Source organism: Hibiscus syriacus, unplaced genomic scaffold, assembly GCF_006381635.1.
Source record: "Hibiscus syriacus cultivar Baekdansim isolate YM2019G1 unplaced genomic scaffold, ASM638163v2 tig00116984_pilon, whole genome shotgun sequence".
In the NCBI taxonomy this organism is placed as follows: Eukaryota; Viridiplantae; Streptophyta; class Magnoliopsida; order Malvales; family Malvaceae; genus Hibiscus; species Hibiscus syriacus.
Window position 1 is genome coordinate 1731569 of NW_024063507.1, and position 23836 is coordinate 1755404.

At 35.5% G+C, this 23836-nt stretch overlaps 2 protein-coding genes across 2 annotated transcripts; one reads left to right on the forward strand and one right to left on the reverse strand.

The window, feature by feature from the left end:
* Positions 1–15129: 15129 nt before the first annotated feature.
* LOC120192983 (putative phosphatidylinositol 4-phosphate 5-kinase 11) lies at positions 15130–16760 on the reverse strand. Its single transcript, XM_039195634.1, has 6 exons — positions 16609–16760; positions 16349–16514; positions 15969–16267; positions 15788–15879; positions 15539–15701; positions 15130–15390 (listed from the first exon to the last, which is right to left on the reverse strand). The coding sequence occupies exons 1-6, from the start codon at positions 16758–16760 to the stop codon at positions 15153–15155; spliced, it is 1110 nt and encodes a 369-aa protein (XP_039051565.1). The 3' UTR covers positions 15130–15152.
* A 3184-nt stretch (positions 16761–19944) lies between these two features.
* Positions 19945–21886, forward strand: LOC120192984 (protein ABIL1-like). Its single transcript, XM_039195635.1, has 9 exons — positions 19945–20016; positions 20232–20314; positions 20427–20577; positions 20671–20770; positions 20850–20927; positions 21023–21107; positions 21225–21277; positions 21363–21451; positions 21548–21886. The coding sequence occupies exons 1-9, from the start codon at positions 19945–19947 to the stop codon at positions 21698–21700; spliced, it is 864 nt and encodes a 287-aa protein (XP_039051566.1). The 3' UTR covers positions 21701–21886.
* Positions 21887–23836: the final 1950 nt, after the last annotated feature.

Here is a 23836-nt window from a genome sequence, read left to right on the forward strand (position 1 = left end):
CCTAGTTTCCGTAACTAGTGGGCTCAAGTCCTTTCATACCATCCCTTTTAAGTTTTTAAAGAACAAGGTTAAACTTCTTATAGTTTTGCTTCCTCTTTGGCTTACTTAAGATACTTCTTAAACCATCACCATATTCTATAACCTTCACTCCATCATCATCACCATTTCATTATCATTCCTTCACCATTAAATTATCATTCATTTATCATAAAAGTCAACATCCATTATCACCATTGGAGGCCGAGACATTGCATTTGAAGGAGATTTCTACTACACTTCCGCAGCCTGCCTTTGATATCATCTCTATCCATTTTATTTCTTATCCTTTCATTTCTTTATTTCATTTCTTATTTCCAATATATCATTTCTTTCTTTTAATTTTGTGCATATTACTTTCAATTTAAAGTGTAGCATTTGGTGTCTCTCCTAGATCGGGAAACAACAAGGTTGCAAACTTCTCCATTATCGAAGAAGCTTGGTCAGCCTACATCACTGGTGAAGTATTATGAGTGGGTCATGATATGGGAGGATCGATATCGGTGCATTCCCCATAGAGAACCCATTTATGTTGACGATTTGACGGTTACATATGGTTATTATGAGTGGTTTAACAGTAACGGGAAACTGTTTCTACTTTTCGAGGATACACGAGGACAGAGCATTCATCGATGTCAACAAAGACGTGCACCATCACAATCCCATTATCCCCAGACTCGTGGACGGAGAGCAGCTGCTTTCAGTTCGTCGTCAGTTGCACCACCGAAACCTTCACAGCAACTACCGTCTGCAACGACGTTCACCCCGTAACCATATTTGATGCCGCCACCACCGTCACAGAGTTATATGACCCCTCCTAGAAGATATTATGGTTATATGTTTATAGGTCTGACTTGTGGTTCATATATTGGTTATTTGACGGGTGCAGCCTCATCATTGATGGTCGCCGCATAGGCACCTCCTGTACAGTTTTCTCACTCATCGATGTCTGTGTTTTTGGAGTTTTCCCAGTTTTCTATGAGCGGTGGGATAGTCAGCCTTATTCTACGGAGGTGCTACATCGTCATCAGTTCCTCATCAACAAAATGTATCTGCTCCTGAAGATGACGACGATGATGATAATGATGATGGTGATGATGATGACAGTGAGGAGTCAGAACCAGTTATACGAAGAAATCCTCATCGAGACAGACAGCCACCGCACTGCGGAACACATTCGCACAACAGACATCAATAGTTTTTTATATTTTATTATATTTGTCTTTACATTTTTATTGGAATTTCTTTATTGTATTTTTTTTATTTACCATTTAATACTTAATTTATTTTGTTAATTTTGTTTATTACTTATTTCAAGCGAACAGTGATAATCATTTAGTGCTTTTTAATTGTTTATTGAACGTCGAATCTCATTTTCTTGTATTGTTTTTTAATTAATCAGTGGTTATCAAACGACATTAACTTTAAGTAAATGTGAATTATACTCGTCTGAACTATTATTTGATAAACAACAACTACATCAGTTCATCATTAATGGTTACTTGATGACAAAAGAAGTGAACATGTTCTTCTAGTATGTCCTGGGTTTCTACAATGCTCACATTTTTTGTCGTGTCTAGATTTTTCTCGAATATCCATATCACAATGAATTCGAATGGATTTTGGCCAACCACGATCTCTCAATAAAGTCAGATCTGGTACAATTGGAACCCAATTCTAAACCTCATTAGGGTATTTCTTATTACCTATGGGGAACTCAAATTCGTATACCTTAAACACTTATGATAGTAGGTATACGGGATCCACAAAACGGTTATAGTCTTGACGGGTATGCAAGCAAGCTACTATCACATGAGAGCATGGATACTTCAGAGCTTGAAAAAACCTACAGTTGCACCATCTGTCACGTAGATTTACTCTTAACGAGTTAGCTTCAATCCCTTGAAGAGGTCGCGACAACTTTGTGACACGAAACAATTCATGCATTCTAGAGAAGCTTGTTACAGGCATTCCATTTGATGTAAAAATTTTTTTGTAGATCTGTAACTAATCTAGGGTGATAGACATGACCGCCTTGCATCCATGTTTGAGCTTGTCCCCCGAGCTTCGCAAAAAGTGCCCTCAAACGAAAATATGTAGTTTTTACCAAAGCCGCTACAGGTAAGTGACGTGCACCCTTTAAGGTCGAATTGATTGCCTCAACCAAGTTGATCGTCATGTGTCCATATCGATATCCACCATAATATGCATTTGTCCACATTTATTTATTGATGAGGCTAATGTAAACGTATCATTCCTCGTTCTTCGCCCGCAAATCTTGAAGCATGTATTCAAATGTTTGAGGTAGTAGTTCGTAACCTGAGCATAAAATATAGAACTTACTAACTTTGTGTAACATCCTCCATACCGGGTTAGTGATTAAAGTGTAAGATTTTAATATGTCAGTGATCAAATTAAATTAATCGAAAAGTGAAGGAATTAATTAAAGATGTTGGGTAGGATGAATAATTAAGTGAATGAGAACTAAAAGGGTAAAAGGGTCATTGAGCAAAGGTAATAATTAAATAATAGATATTGGGTATTATAATATCCATGTGAAAGAAACAAGAGTTTCCAGATAACTCTTGACTCTTCTTTCTTCTTCAACGTGAAGAGCCCAAGCAAAGATTCTACGCATAAAGAATTCCGGAACGTTTGGCAAGTAAGATCGATCAAGGGGAAAGATAAGAGATTGAAATTGACTAGTGAGGCCAGGTGAGTGCATATTAATTAGTTTATGGTGCTAAATGGAAACAGGACTTGCGACAAGTCTATTTTCCTCTGTTAAAATGCATGAATATATGATTATATGTATATGAATGACATGAATTGTATGTATGCATGATTATATGTGTTAACATGATTTTTAATGTAATGTTACGAGAAGTATGTGCTATGTAATGTATATATATGAACATATGTGAAACTGAACTATGTGACTGCATGAGAAAGATATGAGCCATACGACATGATATATGTGAACATGAGAAAACAAAGTATAAGATATGAACTATGTGATCCTATGAGAATATGAAAAGAAGCTATGTGATTACATGTAACATATGATATTAGATATATGTTTACACGTACATGTGATACGTGACTGAAAAGAAAAGCTATGTGGTTATAAGAGAAAGAATATGAATAAGTAATGTGAACTGTTATAAATGATAATGCCCATGTTATGTGATATGAGAGCTAGGGGTATAGTTGGCATGCCAAGGGTCGAGGGTTTACCTATGTTCTTCGGGACATATGGACTGTTTACCTATGTTCTTCGGGACATATGGACTGTTTACCTATGTTCTTCGGAACATACGGCTGTTTACCTATGTCCTTCGGGACATATGGACTGATTACCTAGGTTCTTCGGAATCTATGGACTGGTCCTTCGGGACATTGATCGAGTTGTGGTGACAGCATATGTGTGCACAACCTCAATGTACTCACATACCTTAAGTTCTCACTAGTGTACATGGGCTAATAAAGTGATTAAACAAGCATACTGAATGTGATATGTATACGATGGGGTTATAAGTGGTTTGAAATGTGTTACGTGAACCATATGATGTTGTGTGTGTATAGTGTTTGATTGAAAAGGTTAACAATAAAAGTATGTGATTACATGATAAACTGTTAATGATGAATTATGTGTCTGTATGTATTTACTGTAATTAATCTGATATGATTTTATATGATACGAAGAATGCATGGAATTGGTATAACATGATAGAACAGAACATGCATGTATTGATATATGTTATGAAGTGCATTGTAAGTCGTTATGCCTCACTAAGTCTTCGACTTAGCGTGTGATTGTTTCACACGTAGGTTTTCGAGAAGAGTAAAGAGTAATGCGGAGCAAGACAGGTCAGTTTTCCTTACCAAATGTCAGATCAGAAAATGTATGTACTGTTTACAGAGTGTAGTTGGCATGTAGTCTAAAGATATAAATGGTATGAACTCTGATATCTGTTGTAAACGTTTTGAAATAATTTAAATGTTATCAAAGTTTTTAAATTACCCACGATTTTATACGAATACATGTTTAAAAAGTCAATGTGACACTTCGGACTCGTATCCGGGTCGGATACGGGTTGGGGGTGTTACATTTAATGGTATCAGAGCCAAGGTTTAGCCGATTCTCGGCATAAACCGAAGTCCAAAGTGTCATAAAAGGTGTACATGCCAACATAGATTGAAAAATTTCTGATCTGATAGTGTAAGGAATATGTTGTCTTGCTAATAGAATAAGAATAACTTAATACAGTAGAAATCCGATCGTGATAATTTCGAAGTAAGTGAAAGGTGATATTCCTGATTGTGATAGCTATTCACTTGCCCTGGCCAGGCAGGATGAAGAGTGGACACCTCAGGAAATGCCTAGTAAGATCAAAAGTTGATTTCAGAAAGCTGAAATCATATCTGAATAATGATAGAAAGTTTTCATCGTTTGGAATCGGAAAAACGATATAGAATAGTTTTGTTATTATGTGGATAAGATAGAATATGGTGAACAGGTATCACCATAAGAATGTTCAAAAGATCTACTGACGTGATGAGTACGTATAGAAGAAATCAAGGATAAGTGCATCAGTGACAAGCGTATAAGATGTATAAGTCAGAGCTTATGAGTTCGAAATGAAGGAATAACATTGTGTATAAGCAAGAGCGTTTATATGATAAGGATTTGCAGTTAAAACGGAAAAGTTAGCGTTAGCTAACAAGAATATGCGATGGGAATGTACTGGAATTATAAGATTATAAGATATTGTCAGGATATGATAACCAGATATACAATGGATCTGGATATAGTTGCATATTTGGATTATAGTAATGTGGTATAGTAAGGAAAAGGAAGTAAGAATTTGTATATTTAAGTAAAGCTGAGGATTGATAAGAAGAGTTTGAGAATGTGTATATCGATGATCAGATTATAGGACACAGGAAGTCAGAATGTTGAGTTTGAGTAAAAGAAATTTCAGGATGTATGAGAATAGAAGTGAAATTGATAAGTTGAGTAAGCAATTGTTAAGATAATTTAGATTGGAAAGAATGTATATGATTGGTATAAGAGGGCTTGTGCCCTAGACTGAACCAAAGTTATTATCTAGCTGTCAGAGTAAAGGTGCTAGAGTTATAAGATTGGAGGAAAGATAAAGTTGAGTTAATTGATTATGATATGAATTTGAATATAATTGTATATTCTGAGCAGATAGCTATAATGTAGAAACAGAGATAAGTATTTGCATGGAACCTTCAGGAAGGAAAATACAAGTATAAGAAATGAAAGGGATTGATTTAAAAGAATCAGATACGATAAATATGGAAGTACAGAGGACAGTTTTGTTATAGAGTGATGAGATGAATGTTATTGTCAACGTGATGAGTGACATTATATGGAATTTTAGAAAGGTCAAAGGAAAAATGCATAATCGAATGAGAGAAAAGACAACAATGAATTGGTATTATTGGTTATTGTTTATATGATAAACAACAGAAGATGAAGGTATAAATGAAAAAGATAGTCGAAAAACTAAAGGATTGAAAAGTAAGTTTCTGATGATGACAAGAAAGAATAAGTCAGGGAAGCAACATAAGAACATTAGAAGATATGTTCTTATTAAGATGTGCAGTGAAAATTCGAGGACGAATTTTCTTATAAGGAGGGGAGATTTGTAACATCCTCCATACCGGGTTAGTGATTAAAGTGTAAGATTTTAATATGTCAGTGATCAAATTAAATTAATCGAAAAGTGAAGGAATTAATTAAAGATGTTGGGTAGGATGAATAATTAAGTGAATGAGAACTAAAAGGGTAAAAGGGTCATTGAGCAAAGGTAATAATTAAATAATAGATATTGGGTATTATAATATCCATGTGAAAGAAACAAGAGTTTCCAGATAACTCTTGACTCTTCTTTCTTCTTCAACGTGAAGAGCCCAAGCAAAGATTCTACGCATAAAGAATTCCGGAACGTTTGGCAAGTAAGATCGATCAAGGGGAAAGATAAGAGATTGAAATTGACTAGTGAGGCCAGGTGAGTGCATATTAATTAGTTTATGGTGCTAAATGGAAACAGGACTTGCGACAAGTCTATTTCCTCTGTTAAAATGCATGAATATATGATTATATGTATATGAATGACATGAATTGTATGTATGCATGATTATATGTGTTAACATGCTTTTTAATGTAATGTTACGAGAAGTATGTGCTATGTAATGTATATATGAACATATGTGAAACTGAACTATGTGACTGCATGAGAAAGATATGAGCCATACGACATGATATGTGAACATGAGAAAACAAAGTATAAGATATGAACTATGTGATCCTATGAGAATATGAAAAGAAGCTATGTGATTACATGTAACATATGATATTAGATATATGTTTACACGTACATGTGATACGTGACTGAAAAGAAAAGCTATGTGGTTATAAGAGAAAGAATATGAATAAGTAATGTGAACTGTTATAAATGATAATGCCCATGTTATGTGATATGAGAGCTAGGGGTATAGTTGGCATGCCAAGGGTCGAGGGTTTACCTATGTTCTTCGGGACATATGGACTGTTTACCTATGTTCTTCGGGACATATGGACTGTTTACCTATGTTCTTCGGAACATACGGACTGTTTACCTATGTCCTTCGGGACATATGGACTGATTACCTAGGTTCTTCGGAATCTATGGACTGGTCCTTCGGGACATTGATCGAGCTGTGGTGACAGCATATGTGTGCACAACCTCAATGTACTCACATACCTTAAGTTCTCACTAGTGTACATGGGCTAATAAAGTGATTAAACAAGCATACTGAATGTGATATGTATACGATGGGGTTATAAGTGGTTTGAAATGTGTTACGTGAACCATATGATGTTGTGTGTATAGTGTTTGATTGAAAAGGTTAACAATAAAAGTATGTGATTACATGATAAACTGTTAATGATGAATTATGTGTCTGTATGTATTTACTGTAATTAATCTGATATGATTTTATATGATACGAAGAATGCATGGAATTGGTATAACATGATAGAACAGAACATGCATGTATTGATATATGTTATGAAGTGCATTGTAAGTCGTTATGCCTCACTAAGTCTTCGACTTAGCGTGTGATTGTTTCACACGTAGGTTTTCGAGAAGAGTAAAGAGTAATGCGGAGCAAGACAGGTCAGTTTTCCTTACCAAATGTCAGATCAGAAAATGTATGTACTGTTTACAGAGTGTAGTTGGCATGTAGTCTAAAGATATAAATGGTATGAACTCTGATATCTGTTGTAAACGTTTTGAAATAATTTAAATGTTATCAAAGTTTTTAAATTACCCACGATTTTATACGAATACATGTTTAAAAAGTCAATGTGACACTTCGGACTCGTATCCGGGTCGGATACGGGTTGGGGGTGTTACACTTTGTTTCTTTAAAAAATGAAAATGATCGAAAGAAAAAAACTACATCAGTTTCACTTACCCATGCGCACAAGTAATTGGCGCTCATCAGTCTTCTTGAACCTTCCATGGTAATTCGCAGCAATGTGTCGGATACATTACCTATGTTGGATAAAGGGTGGTTGCCATATTGGACCCAAAGACTCCATTACTACTTTGATCCTAACTCCGCGTTCTGAAATGACACAGATTTTTCCCTCATGATAACATGTGAACGTAAGTTTCGGAGGAAAAACCCCAAGAATTTGTATCTTCTCCTTCAACAAGGGCAAAAGAAACTGGAAGAATGTTGCGATTACCATCTTGGATAAATGCCAATAGTAAAACTTGCTTGTATTTTCCATACAAGAAAGTCCCGTCGATCTGGACCACAGGCTTGCAGTATTTGACAACATTAATGCACTGTGGGTAAGTCCAAAAAACCTGATAGAATTGGCATCGATCGCGAAGAACTCAATCATTATGGTATGCATGGAAGGTTTTGAAGTCCACAATTATCCCAGGATTCAACCTTCGCACCACCCTAAACCAACTTGGAAATTCGTTGTAAGATGCATCCCATTCGCTGTGAAGTTTTTTAATGTCATTATGTTTTGTCTTCCATACTTTTTTGTATGAGACGAAATACCCATACCGCGATTGTATAGCTGAAATCAATACAACAATAGCTATATGGGATCTTGCTTTTACCATGGGCATGATGACTTGGCAGTTCACTTCAGATTCCAAGTTGGGATGATCTTGGTTGATCCCTCCAGCACATGTGTGAGGACCGTTGTATATCGTTAGTTCTCATTTATTATTTTTCCTCTTCCTCTTCGATACGCGAACCATACAATTGCATCCGTTCTCACGTCGGACACAGTGACATACATATTTTTCTGTCGTAGAGTGGTTGACTCTGGATTGAACAAAATTAAGGATATTGTAATTTTTTATAGCCATCATCGCTTTTTCTTTGCTTGAAAACTTCATGCCTAAAGATAACTCACCATTATTTATTGATGAGTAAAATCCATAGTCACGTAGATTAGGCATATCCTTAAATTTTGGCCCATACATTGTACCATAGTCAGCTTCATACATGTGTTTTGGAGGTTCAGTTTGTGCCACATTTGTGGGAACTTCATCTACATCATCATCATCATCGGAGTTGAATTGCGGTGATTCTGGGTGAATGAATAGTCCAGTCTCAGCACCATCTGCACCTAGCTCACGAAGCGGTTCTTCTGGTGGAGATGATGGTTCCTCCATGCTCTCCACATTTAGGTCGAAGAACCTACTACTTGCATGTCTTCCCCTTGAACTAGAAGGCATATCGATATTGAGATTGAAAAAGCTCGTAGTAGAATGCCTGCCCCTGGAGCTTGAAGCCATTGTGTCAAATGGAAACTACAACGATTGTTGCGTTGAGGGCATCTCCATATTAAGGTCAAAGAAATAGGCAGATGAATGTCTTCCCCTTGAGCTGGACGCGATGTTACCATACGGATTGTTCGTGGACCCACCTCGGTATAGATCATAAGGAGTTGATGATGTATGTCTCCCCATTGAACTTAATGGGACGAAACCATGATGTGAATTTCCCATTATGACATTAAAATCATTACACATTACTGTAGTCGAGGCTATCAACTTGATCAACTTGTTCAACCAGCCCATAGTGGGAGCTTAAGAACAGACCCCGAACATCACGCACTTTAACAAACTTTGCATACATCTCCGTAGCGGCGTCTGAATAATGATTTTTAGAATCAACCATCATTTTCAACATCATCATTGTTCGATAGTTCAAACACTGTATAATTTAACGGAAACAATGATGTTGGAAATCTATACTGAAGCGACGACATTCTTCTAGTACTTCCAATATGAACCTTCCTTGAAATCTTCGTTATCAGCTCCTCAAGAGTTATGTTTCTCTTGAAGGATATTTTAACATAATGATTTGATACAAAAATAATGTCGTTTCATCTTCTCGAATTTCTCTATCATAATAAACTATAGCTGAAATTCACGTCATTCTAAGAGTTTGAAAGTGAGATAATCTTATATCTGCAAAAAAACTGAAACAAACCTAATTAAATAAATAATATATGAATTAAAATATAACTTAATAAAATTTTTATACATAAACGTAAATAATTTAAATAATATAATTTTATATTATTACCGTATTGACAAAAATATTTCGATATATGCTCCCGCTTTCCAATTTTACAACCAAAAAAATTAATTGAAAACAATTATTACAATATTTTTTCAAATAATCTTATATAATTATAAAAAATATTATAAAAAATTACCTAACAACGAAAGATCGAACGACTTCTGAATAAAAGATAAGAGGATTGTTGGGTGATATTTACGGGTTGAGAGGATTATTGTTTAATGTTTACGGTTGAAAGGTTGTTGTGTGAAAGTTTATGGGAAAGAGGGTTATTTATAGCCGAGAGGAAACACTTTAAAGCCGAGAACTACAGATACAATTATACAAAGGGTGACCCATGCCCCGCGCTATTCTGACGCGTGTCAGAATGTCAAGAAGGCGCAACCATGCACCGCGTCTTACCCAGCATGACGCCATGTCAGCATAAGGTGCGGTGCATGGGTCGCGCCTTCTGCCACGTGGTGCCACATTAGGGTAAGGCGCGGTGCATGGGCCGCACCTTTCTGCAAAGGGTATTAGATCGGGAAATAAAGTTGCATGGGTGTCGGACACGGAAATAAAGATTGATAGGGTGATTTTTTGGGAAATTCGCTAACTTAAACCCTCTTAGTTTTTCTGCTCCCTTTTTATCCTTAAAAAAGGAACTAAAAATACGAGATGAGCAAACAAGTAGTTGAACATAAGGAAACCCTAGAGAAAGAAGAGTTGGCGTTTTCTAAATGAAGGAAAGAATTTAAAAATTGATTGAGTTGCTGCCATTTGTAAATTACCAAGAATCCAATATCAAAACAAATTAGCTTCACAAGTTTTGGACTAATTTTTTTGGATTTTTTTTTACTTTATATTTTTGGTTTTTAACAAAATGTTTATAGGTGGAACGTTCGGTGAATGGTTTGTGAATCTTCTGACAAGAAGTTCGTTTATTTATTAAACGAACAAATGTGAATAAGATTTTTTGTGTTATTTAATTAAATGAATAAACACGAACAAAGGGTCAGTTTGTTCATCTACATACATGAATGTTCAATAATTCGTTTGTTTATGCTCATTTACATATAGTAATCCATTTATTCATGTTTGTTTACGTTCTTTAATCTATTCGTTTATGTTTGTTCATTTAATTCAATTTATATTTATGTTCTTTTATTTATATCCGTTTAAGATTTTCTGCTTGATTTAAAAAGTTATATTTTGTATTGGTTCGTTTACATTCGTTTATCATTTAAAGAGCAAAAATGAAAGAACACAAACAAGCTACATTCCTTAACAAATGAACACGAACCAAATATTATGTTCATTTAGTTGTTCATGTCAATTCTTTTGTTCGGTTAAAGTTAAAAGAACGAACATGAACATACACTTGTGCATGCTCGTTCAATTTGTATACATGCCTAGGTAAACTGCCTTTCGTCCACTAAACTTAGTCATTGTTGTTAGAACCAAATCATATTAAACATGAAATTTACTAGGATATAATCATACCAAATCATCAAGAATAAATTATTGGATGTGAAAGCATATCTTGATTAATTGATAAGTCGAAATCTTTTGAATCTTTGATGAGAATAAAAGAAAATACAAGATGTTTATTTCGTAGGGACCATAACCTCTTTATATAGCTGATTAAAAAATCAGTTATTGTCTGTGTTTATAACTTTACCTCTCATTAAATTATAAATAAAATTTTAGGGTAAAGTATAGTAATGGTCACTGAACTTTTCTAAAGCTTTCATTTAAGTCCCCGACTTTTAAAACTTGCAATGCAATCCTCCAACATTTAGTCCGTTTGCAATATGGACCTCGACGTTACACTGCCGTTAGTACATTTGCAATATGGTCATTGAACTTTTTAGGCACTTGCATTTAGGTCTCCCAACTTTTAAAACTTGCAACATAATCCTCAATTTATTTCTAAACCCCAAATTCCTTTTTGATCTCAAATTTCCTTTTTCGCTTCTCTTTTATAATTTCCAGCGTAACTTTTCAGTCAGGGATGCATGGGAAATTCTAATCTAAATTTGAATTATGTGGAGATGTTGACTTGAATAAGGGTCCATTGAGAGAAGACCCGACCAAGGGACTATCAGAACCATCAACTATTCAAGGTATAATGTTAGATACAGGTCATATCAGGTGAAGCATAGATGTTTGATGAAATGCTTGTGAGAAAAAAATGGGGTTAGAAATGTAGAGTTGACAAATACTACTAAGATGAACTAAGTATCATTATTGAAAGTCACCAACAAAGCTGGAATTATTTTGTATAAATGGAATATAATAATTTCTTCGTTTAATCCTTGTGGTTAAAGATTTTCCAACAGATGATCAAATATAATAAAATCCCAAACAACGTATTCACCTCTCAGTCTCTTTCACAACTCGAAAGACATTATGACAGGGTCAAGTAGCTACTCCAAATATACTACCTAGTCATGATGTCTTTCGAGTTACGTGCATGCAGAATTGTCTTCTAAAGCTATAATTCAATATAATTCAACTGTAAAATTTTTAAAACATGTAACAAAATCCAATTTGTTCATGATATATCAGTCTCATAATCAACATGAACTTATTAAAAAGAATACGACTCACAGGACGCCGAAAACCACAGGTCAAATCAATACAATTCCCAATAAACTAGTACCAGCAGTCTCTCAGATTTAGCCTAGCGATTTCACTATGTCGATACTCACAACCAATTCCCTGATTTAAAGAAAAACCAAACAAGAAGATAAAAAAAATTTAGCCTAGGACCCTCTTTCACTTCTATTCTGATATATTGAATATATTTCATAAGGAGTACTAAAAGTTTTGATTAAGAAGAAAGAAAGAAAATTAGATGGTTTTGATTCAAAACTAACACTGAATATCCAGATCATTGACATGCAGTTCCAGAAACATAAAAATTTTAACAAAAAACACAAAATGTGACCTGAAAATGGGAAAGTGCGAAAGAGTAAAAGCTTACTTTCGGATAGCCCAAAAGAGAAAATAAATACGTTCTTGCAAGTGAGGGGGAGAGGCTAAGAAATAAATGCAATCGGTGTTGCGTTCCAGCAATTCTTCTTCCATTTTTTCTTTGTAAATAAAAAGCTGAAAGACAGAGCACTACTTGGGTTTACAATTTTACATGGCGGAAAATTGAAGAACAAAAACCAAATGAGAGTGCATGTGAGCGAAAGAGGCTGAGAGGTGAATGTGTTGTTTGGGATTTTATTATATTTGATCATCTGTTGGAAAATCTTTAACCACAAGGATTAAACGAAGAAATTATTATATGCCATTTATACAAAATAATTCCAGCTTTGTTGATGACTTTCAACAATGATACTTAGTTCATCTTAGTAGTATTTGTCAACTCTGCATTTCTATCCCCATTTTTTTCTCACAAGCATTTCATCGAACATCTATACTTCACCTGAGATGACTTGTATCTAACATTACACCTTAAATCGTTGATGGTCCCGATAGTCCCTTAGTCGGGTCTTCTTTCAATGGACCCTTATTCAAGTCAACACCTCCACATAATTCAAAGTTAGATTAGAATTTCCCATACATCCCTGACTGAAAAGTTATGCTGGAAATGAGAAGAGAGAAGCGTAAAAGGAAATTCGAGATCGAAAAGGAATTTGGGGTTTAGAATGAAATTGAGAAATATGTTGCAAGTTTTAAAAGTTGAGGGACCTAAATACAAGTGTCTGAAAAGTTCAGTGCCATATTGCAAATGTACTAACGACAGTATAACGTCGGGGACCATATTGCAAATGTACTAAATGTTAGAGGATTGTATTGCAAGTTTTAAAAGTTGAGGGACCTAAATGAAAGCTTTAGAAAAATTCAGTGAGCATTACTATAATTTACCCATAATTTTAATAATATCTACATTTTTATTCTTATGATATTTGTAATACCTTATGACTTATAATCATAATTGACCACTTAATTTTATGTCATATTTTATGATAATAATAAACATTAAAATATACTTATGATTATGAATTTTAAATCCAACAAGTGTTTTTATTTTGTTTCTTAATATAAATTTCATTACTAAATTTTGATTTTTCACTTATTTTAGTCATTCATGCGTTAAGTGTCTAACTTTATCAACAAATATTGTGTTTTAAGATTTTTTATTACTTAAAATTTAAAAACAAAATTAACATGTTTTCTCTCATGTTTGAAATCTTTTTTCACAATCGTCCTTTCCTCGTTGATAATCGTTTTCCATGCTCACAATTCGATTTTATTAAAACTAATAAAACTTTGATGAAAGTTTTGACCTTGATTTAATATGTAAGATCAATATAGAATCAAGATATATTACCTTTTTTTTTCATTCTTGATCTTTTAGTCGTTTATGTTTGGAAGAAAATATTTTGATGATGATAAATCAAAAGGGGTAGAATGAAAAATATATTCGGTTCAGGTTAGGTTTTTTAGAAAATACATTTGGGTTGGATTAGGATTTAGGGTGAAAAATACCTAACTCGATCCGTTCCGAGCCGAAAAAAATAAAAAAAAATTACATTATATATTTAGGGATAATTAAAATAATAACCATCTATATTTTTTTCCAATTAGATCTTATTTTCTTGAGTAAAAATAATATTTTTTTATAAATACATTTATTTCGGATTGAGCTCGAGTTTTATCTCAAAAAATCGGGTCAGATTCGGGTTGGGATAAAGTCATCCTTAAACTCGGGTTGATATGGAATGTATATATTTTTGGTTGGGTCGGGTTGACCAAAAAGACCTCACCCATGCCCATCCCTAGGTATAATCATGATTTTAATCCCTTAATTTCAGTTCATATAATTTAGTCCCTAAACGTTTAAAATACAATTAATAAGTAAATCTTGATACACACTTTTTATTTGTTGTTAAAAACGTGATTTAATAAGTAAATCTTGATACACACTTTTTATTTGTTGTTAAAAACGTGATTTTAAGAAAACTACAAAAAACGTTTTATAGCCTTACTAAATAATAACTGTGAGATACACTTAAACTTCATCCATCATCATTATAGAACTTTAAAGATAAAGAGGATAAATTTTCTTCTCTTTCCTTGATAAAAGAAACCTTTTTGTTTCTCTTTTCTCGTTAGATTTCTGGGCCTGAACTATTTCTTTCGATATCAAACTCACTCTCAAAAGGCCTGACATGCCCAATTGACCAACGAATCTTGGCCGTTGAAAAAGCCATATGAAATGGCACATTTATTTTATGATATGGATGCTTTGGCCGCCGACTTGTAGGTTGAAGGAATCCTATCCACCCAAGTCGACAATAATTAAAACAGAAGTTTACTTTAAAATAATAAGTATTCAGTAATTACTATTGAGAAATAATTATAAGATATTTATATTATGTAGATATAACAGTAAATGCGTATGGCAAACTACTTGGAATGTTTTGACAACATCATAAATTGATTTCTCAGAACCTAAATCCTAGATAATAGAAATGAGTTCAGGTGAGACACTCATCTGCTTTAAATATGTCACTGATGAACTCCTGGAAGCGAGACGAATATGCTTTCGGATGTACGGCCGCGATCATCCTCCGGTCGAACTGCAACGACTTGTAAGCATGCTCGATCCGCTTGATCACGCTGTAGTTTTGGAAGAAATCCACTACCCCGAAACACAGAAGAACATCATAGCACTCTATCACCGTGACATTTCGACATGGTAATGCACTTCCCGATCTAGCATCTAATGAATATCAGATTCATACGCCATCGTCGAAACCGATCTTTACCTATTGTTTTCGAGCCACTGACCGCCGAAACTCTCTTCCGAGGCTTCACAATTTGGACAAGAGTCACCTTGATATGAAGCGAGGAATGATCTTACCTATTGTTTCGAGCCACTGACCGCCGAAACTCTCTTCCGTTCACAATTTGGACAAGAGTCACATATGAAGCGAGGAATGGTCTTCGTGAGGCCAAATCACTTTGATGCAACTCGACATCGAAAACTCTCATTCCATTGTTAGAGCATCTGCTGTCAGCACAACCTGCAGAAAGACAATTAAAGGAACATACGGTTTGTGTTTCAAAGAATGTCATGTCTTTTGCTGTGAAAGTTCGTGAGAAAATTCACCTTTTGGAGATTCCTTTACGTGCAATCCAAGCATTAGACTGTAATCCATGATGCCTGTGGCCTCCAAGAAAGCACAATCATGTTGGATTTGCCTAACGAAATAAAATAGCATCGTTAATCGATAAAGAAATCAGTCCCCCCCCCCCCGGGAGATAGTGTTACAACTTGTCATAAGACTTACTTCAAAAGCCTTTGTCGGACCAGCGGTTTGATGTAAAAGATAAAATCAAGATCAGACTCTTTATGCAGAATTTTATCTCGGTACCGCATTTTCTCGAGTTTTCGACCTTGTAACGAGCCTTTAAGGTCGTAACACCGATGCATATACAAATCAGACTTAAATATGTTGGCCACGACCACAAAATAAGCCTTTGTGCCTCCGAATGGTGTCACCGCATGGACTCCGTACAGTTTGTTCAATACCGTGTTACGGAACCTTTTAAGATGGCTATAATAGCCCGGAAGCATTTCCAAGAGTATCTGCACATGATGTACAACTTAGGGAACATGGTGTAATATGCTGCTATAAGCTGCTCGAATTTTGTAACCGGTTTTCATTACCTTGACCTCGGATTTCCTTAGAGTTTTAATGGCAAACCCGGTGTCGTTGGAGAAGAGGAACATGTTTCCAGGTCTCGACGTGGAAGTGACCTTCCGAATGGTTTCGTCACTGCAGACTAATATCATGTAGTCGTCTTTGTCGATGTTATCAAGCTCTTGTATAAGTCTAGAACAAACGAAAGCTCAGGTATGGGTATATCGACCCGGTTGATTAAACTTAAAGACAATACGGAACAGAATGGATGGTTAAAAAACAAAACCTGAAAGCTCTCGGACAGTAATCTTTCCATTCAAAGCCGGTGACGGCTCCGGGCGGGAGATTATTGCAGTGTTTTCTGGAAGGCCATTCAATCCAATTATTTTGTGCATTTGTTAAGTCCGCCGCAGAAAGCTCATCGTCGGAAAGCGCCATGTACTCCGAATTCCACTCTGCAAAATTTCTCATTACATTATAAAGGAAATGAAAATCTCAAATCATGATTTGCTATGAATTTTTATTGGTTGAACAGATGAATTGGATTTTACCTTTGTAAGAGAGAATCTCAGATTTCTTTGGAGATCTAAGAATTTTTTATGTATACAAAAATAGCAGAGGAACAATTTGTGTCGAATTACAAAAACTATAATCTGTTTTGGAATTTCCATAATTGTGTTGATTAACAAAATGGAAGGGGATTGGCCGTTGGAGAGGAAAAAACCCGTCCAGATTTCGCGCCAAACAAGTAACCGTCACTTAATCTACCCAAAAAAAAAAAAAAATTAAGTTCGTGATAAATAATTATTGTTGAAAAAGATATACAAGTATGAGGGGGGGGAAAAGGGTAATGAATGTATCCAACATTTATTGATAAGGGTATTCGAGTTTTAACGGTGGTAAAAATTTTCACATCATCTTTTTCGAATCATAGATAGCAATATAAAGGTCCCATTGGTAAAAAATTTGCAGGAACTTGTTTAGACTTCACAATTGACATAGTGTAGTTGTGAGATGTCCGGTTCACAGAGATTGATAGTAGAAGCGAGTCGCATGAATATGATGAAGCAACGAACCGATTGGGCGGGGCAGGGCAGTTCGATGAAGGATGTCATAGGCATAATCGGCCGGTTTATCCGAACTCGTGAACATGAAATACCATCATTGGAACCTTTTAGAAACTCGTACGTATTCCAACGTAAGATTAAACAATTTATTATTATTATTCCGTCTTGTTTGAATTCAATCAAAAGAAGAAAACAATCATGTTAAATTGAAAATCTTTAGAAATACAAAAACTTTCAAATTCTGGTATTTAATATACAAAGCGATGATCAGCTCATAAGGAACACGGCCAAAAACACAGTGAAAACGAATCTTCCTCACCCCAATCTTATCAAGCGAACCTTGACTCCTCATTCATGGCTTCCCTTCGTTAAAGCTCGTAGGACTCTAAATGAAGGGGCTGAGACAACCAGTCTTCGATGACCCCAATCCGCAAAGCAACCTTCCATCTTCTGATGAAGCCTTCAGGTGCTTCGCTTTCTCCACTTCCCGAACTAATCCATTCCACTCCCTCAGCGCCGTCGATGATGAAGTCGTCTTGGAACGCCCATCCTCCGATTGATCATCACATTCGCGCCACAATTTCTCGCCGGGGAGTGTAGACTTTGACTTCTTCATGCCACGGAGTTTCCTCGAATTTTTGCTCTCCCGGATCAGGTCACGGAAACCGATGGCGGACACGCCGGCCATGTCGGGGACATCGGCCGTGTCAAGAACAGTAATCCCAATGTTGAGAACACCTTGGAACCTACCAGAAGTTCGGCGAACTTGATTTGCAATGAAAGAAGGGGGATGGTGCATCATCACAAATTGTCGAAGACAGCGGAACTGGAGCGAAGCGAGTTACCGACGAGCAACCTAACGGTTCCTAGTGAGGAATCACGGAGGACGCCGACCGCAAAGATTTCGACGGAAACGCCTGATGTGTCTCTAGAAAGGAAATCGGAGCAGACTGTGAAGAGGAATTTGTTGTTCCAAGTAGGGTTTCCACCGCCGACACGTTCCACGCAAGTACGGAGCTTGTGAGAGGGATCGATCTATGCAAGGGCGTAGGATTGCATGCGGCGGAGTTGACCGGATGGTTCTTTAAGTCCTTGTGCGGAGATTAAAGTTATTTCCAACACGAAACGATGATCTTTCTCCATTTACCCAGTTCCCCCCACACACCGGCCCCTTGGATAGTTCTCTTTCTCGATCTTTTTCTTGTTTTCTTTTGGTTTCTCGAGCTTTAGAGTTTCATCAAGAAAGAAAAGAAATGGGGTTTTCCCGATAAAGGGCCATCGAAGGGAAAAGTGTAATGCCGGCTTGAAAAACCGCACACCAAAATGGGAAGAAATAGGGAGAGAGCTCAGCTGAGGGGGAAGACGAGAGAGTTAGTTATTTTTTTAATTTGACATAATATTATCTCTTATTTTTATATTATTATTATTATTATTTATTAATCCAATTTTCAAAGATAATTAACTATCGATGCAATATATCATTACTATATTCTGAAAAAATATATATTTATTATGGACTAAAACAAAACATATTCATTTGATATCGAATATAATTTATATTTTTTAAAAATTTAACATTAAACTTTTTAAAGAAAATATTAAATCACATCAAACTCATTAATAATTATTTAAAAGTAGGAATACTAAATTATATCTAATTAAAGTATAAGGATTAAATCTTAATTTTTATCATAATAGGGATCAATATAAGAATTTAACTACTTAAAAATAACCAAGAGGGAAAACACAAAGCAGCTTACATTAGGTTTCACCATCTTCTTCTTCACAGACGACATGGTACCTTAAAAAGATGGGTTTAAAATTTTAATATTTTTTCTTAAAAAATAAGTATATAGATTTACTTATTTTTTTCTCCTCTCCACACTAAACTAAATTTAATGGAGTAGTTTTTTTTTAAATAATGGTATTAAGTTACTCTCCTCTAAGATTTAATACATCCCCCCCTTCTCTGTTGAGAAAATTTTGGTATATAGTGCGTATCATTGTTAGGTAAATATTGAGCAGGAGCCTGAAATTGGTATTTGTTTAAGAATTGTATGGTCTTGTACAGTATTAGCTCGGGGTAAATAGACTATCTTGCTGGTCAAGATGAAGTGAAATGAACATAATTTTTGTAATAAAACAGTAAATAATAGTACTAAAGTTATGAATGTGGTAAAGATGGAGTGAAATCTACTTATTAACTGGCAATGTCGTACCGTGAAGGGAGTTTTGTCAATGTTTAAAATCGACGTAGTTATATTGAATGAGCAGAAAAAGAGCAAGGCAAGAAGGCATCAGTTTGTGTGTAAATGGTAAATTTACAGCCATCAGTAGTTGTTGGGACATTGATCTATCAACCACCAATTCAATGCTGTCAAGTCAAGCTCTCATCTACCATATTAATCCAGTTCTTCTTACTGCACTCACCTTAACTGCTCTGCGCTTCACTTGTTAAGTTGTTCTCATTTTGTTTTGAGTCATTGGGTTCTCTTTTTCTTCTTTACGTTTATGAGATTTTGGGGTTCCATAATTTGATTCCCGAAATTTATAAGATGGTGGTTCCCGCCATGACATTCGACGAGTTTTCCTTGGAGCATAGCAAGAGCTTCGTTAAAGCTCTGCAGGTTTCATTTTTCATTACAAGTTTCAAGCTTTTGGAATCATTATGTTCATATTTGATAGAAATCATGATTTGGTGAATAGGGTAATATTATGTTCTGTAATATCTTGGAAATATCATATTAGAAGGAAATCGGAAAGTGCATGCATCTTGTTTGAAAGTTGGCCATGAAGAAATTTTGTTCAAAACTTTCTAGCATTTGGCCATTTCCTTTTGCAGGAACTCAAGAACTTGAGGCCTCAGCTTTATTCAGCTGCAGAATACTGTGAGAAGTCATATCTCCATAGTGAAAAGAAGCAGATGTAAGAATGAACTTAAAAAATCGTTGCTTGCTTCTTTAATATTGCTTGTGTGATAGCCTTTAATGCTAGCAGTACCGCGAGCCTCTCTAATTGTGCTTGAAATACTTGTTAGGGTACTGGACAACCTGAAAGAGTATGCTGTACAGGCTCTTGTTAATGCTGTTGATCACCTAGGTACCGTGGCTTACAAGTTAACTGACCTTCTTGAGCAGCAAACGTGGGAAGTGTCAACCATGGAGCTAAAAGCATCTTGTTTGAATCAGGTTAATCTCTCTCCAATTCCATGGTTCAATATAATAGTACAACAACGATGTTGAATGGGAAGGTCTTTAACTCGTTTAGTTTTGTCATATTAGCAACTTCTTACGTGCCAAACATACACGAGTAAACAAGGTCTCAAGCAGCAGCAGTTGCTGGCGTTTATCCCAAGACACCATAAGCACTACATTTTACCGAGTAAGCGATTAAAGCTAATTGTGGGTTGAAATTTTATTATGTTTTCTCATTTTCTTCCAATTTTGATTCCATAAACCAGATTCGGTTCATTTTAGTCCACATGTGCACATGGATTATAGGCAAAACTATTCCCAGGCGTCTCTTCTTCAACCTTCAGGTATGATGCTACAACGCTAGCTGCATTGCTTTTATTATACTTGGACTCAATGGAAGGAGGTGAATAACATGATACTTATTATATGTGGCATGTAGATAGTACAGAACCAAAACCTTTTTCGTGGTACTTGGCGTCGGGAACCAAGCCTAATTTGAAAGGGACTTCAGAAACTTTGGCAAGGTTAGTCCGAAACCATTTGACGTTGTTCGGATAATTAATTGTATTTTCGTTTCAATGCAGTTCTTCTAGTGTTGTGCTGAGAGCTAGAAGTTATTGACATAGCTTTTACCATTGCAGCAACGAAATCTCAAAACCTTTGGGCCATGGTTCTGAAGTTTTCCAGCTATTTGGTATGCTTATTACAACCATACCTCGCATATTGTTGTATGCATAAAAGGGATGACAAGACTCGTATTTCAACTGTAATTCTTACAGACAATGGATATGATACGAGGACAAAGTCTTCGGCATCTCCTTTCCCTGCTTCTACTGCACTGGTTCCGACGTTGCGTATCATGCACAGGGTAAAGTTCAAATAGACGAGCACATACATGCTTGACACCCTGATACTTAATCTCTGTTTCATTTCAATGCTGATTAAAAGCCCTGTTTTTTTGTAGGAATCGGAGGGATCCAAACCGATGACGGCAATTGGGTCATTTGATAACCAAAAGCGTCCGATTATTCGTGCACCTGTTAAGAACAAAAGTTTGCTCTCAGCTTTCTTTGTCAAACAGAAAGCAATGAAGATCAAAGCTGGACATGTTGCATGAATCTCCGTTAGAGCAACCTGCCGCCATGTAAATCACTCGTTATTGCAGATGTAACTGCATGTGTTTTCTTCCCTCTCTCTGCGTTTCATTTAGTATAGTTTAGTAAGCAATGTGTATAAAATAGTCAATAATAAAGATGAGTTGCATTTTCCGCTCTCATGAATAATTGTATAGTTTGATCATTATTTTCAAGTTGAATGCTCATTCTTCATTTTACTTAGAAATTTCATAGTTTCTACAACAATATCCATATCAGCTAAGAACTAAGTTAATCCTCAGCCATGAGTATTAACAGCTTCCCACAAGAAGTTCTTCGGAACAGGGTTGGTCAGGTCCCTAGCTTCCATGGCAGCAGTCCTTAGTGTCCTGACGGTCGATCGATTCGCTTCGCAGAAAGAAAGACTCTTGTAAGGCAAATTGTGTTTAATGCAAAGATCCCTCACCAATGGTGAAATCTTCCTCAGTTGTCAACGAAGACAACCTCGGGAACAAATGGTGCTCTAACTGGAACTGCAATCCACCAAAGAACCAATCCATCCATGGAGAGCATTCAATATCCAATGTCCCATATGTTTGCTTCTCGAACCAATCGTTTCCGTTAGGTGGCCCGACGTATACGTTTGCAGAGAAATGTTTCAGACAGAACTGACAATGTTGAATCGATGTAACAGCAAAGTCCGTAAGAACAAAAATGAACCTTTCGGGCTAGTCTGGTAGACGTGAGACCAGGAGAGGGAACCAAGTCCAAAACACAAGTATTCACATTATGTTCAATGATCTGTCTGGAACTTTCCGATTTGAAAACAGTAGCAACAACGTTTGTACGTACAAATTGACCCTTGCCACACACATGAATGGATAAAACGTCCAATGCTGATGAGAAGCCTTGCGAAACGATCGAAATTCAACTTCCGTCCATAAAACAAAGACGTTATCGAATCGAATAAATGCGAAGATACGGTGAAAACCAGGATGTGTTGGAGATCGGGGTCGTAATCCAGGCTGTTGCAGGCAATATGGTGAGCATTATGAGTCCATTTCCACCAAGCAATACTGATTCCCGTTAAGCAATTCCCGGCTACAAGCTGAACCAGCTTGTTGTAACCACGGCCAACCATTACCTAGTAATGGCCTGAATCGTGACCGACGTAGGCGCTTTGCATCCAAAGCATGCCCAATAGCAAGGCCGAACCCAGATGAGCCCACAAGCTAATGCAACTCAAACACCGTGAAGAACAACGAGAAACATGATGGCTACTGATGTCAATGAACAAAGGGCCGTATGTCCTTTCGTTTCGAACAAACCGGATTTGGAAAACTCATGAACCATCCTTCTGTAATCCTTGGATACTTGTGAGACTTTGAAATCTTTGAGATCATAACCGGTGAAGAACCTGGGAAGATATTTGTCGTAACCAGTTTTTGTCCGGGCACAAAATTTTACTTGGCGGGAAAAATAATGTGGATAAAAATGATTTTGATTTAAAATACATGTTCTTGGGAGTCGTCATTGACATTTTGAGGTTAGGTAGATCAAATACCTAAAAAAATAATATTTTAAAATAGTTTTGAATAAAACATAATTTAAAAGATAAAATTGATCTGCGTATAACCAAAATTTTAGTAAAACAGAAGTCGTGGTCGATTACGTTTAGAGAAGATTAGCACCCCTATAACGCCCAAAATTTGGTACTCATTAATTATAAATTATTTCTATTATTAGAATTTTAATTATTCAAAAATATATTTAATCTATAATTGTCATTTCAAATTTATTAGTATAATTTTAAGAAAATCTATTAATTTTTATTTAAATAAGATATTTATTTATTTAGAAATGTCAGAAAAGGACTTCTAGGTACTTTAAGACAGCTCTTTTCTTCTATATAAAAAATAAATATTGATCAAATATTTCTTTAAAAATTAATATATATTTTATAGGATAAAGAATATCAGAAAACGGACTTCTAGGTGCTTTAAGACAGTCTTTTTCTTTAATATTATTAAAATAAGATTATTATTATTATATTATTTTTTTATAAAAATAACTTATAAAAAAATAAATAAATATTATTATATATATATTATAATGATAATAATAATAATATATTGCAAATAAACATATAAAATTAAATC

Coding starts and splice junctions, on each gene's coding strand:
- LOC120192983 (XM_039195634.1), bottom strand. CDS start 16,760: ATGGCGCTTTCCGACGATGAGCTTTCTGCGGCGGACTTAACAAATGCA. Junction 15,880..15,968: donor GTCCGACAAAGGCTTTTGAA/GTAAGTCTTATG, acceptor TTATTTCGTTAG/GCAAATCCAACATGATTGTG. Junction 15,702..15,787: donor CGTAAAGGAATCTCCAAAAG/GTGAATTTTCTC, acceptor GTCTTTCTGCAG/GTTGTGCTGACAGCAGATGC.
- LOC120192984 (XM_039195635.1), top strand. CDS start 19,945: ATGGTGGTTCCCGCCATGACATTCGACGAGTTTTCCTTGGAGCATAGC. Junction 20,771..20,849: donor TAAGCACTACATTTTACCGA/GTAAGCGATTAA, acceptor TCCATAAACCAG/ATTCGGTTCATTTTAGTCCA. Junction 21,452..21,547: donor CGTTGCGTATCATGCACAGG/GTAAAGTTCAAA, acceptor GTTTTTTTGTAG/GAATCGGAGGGATCCAAACC.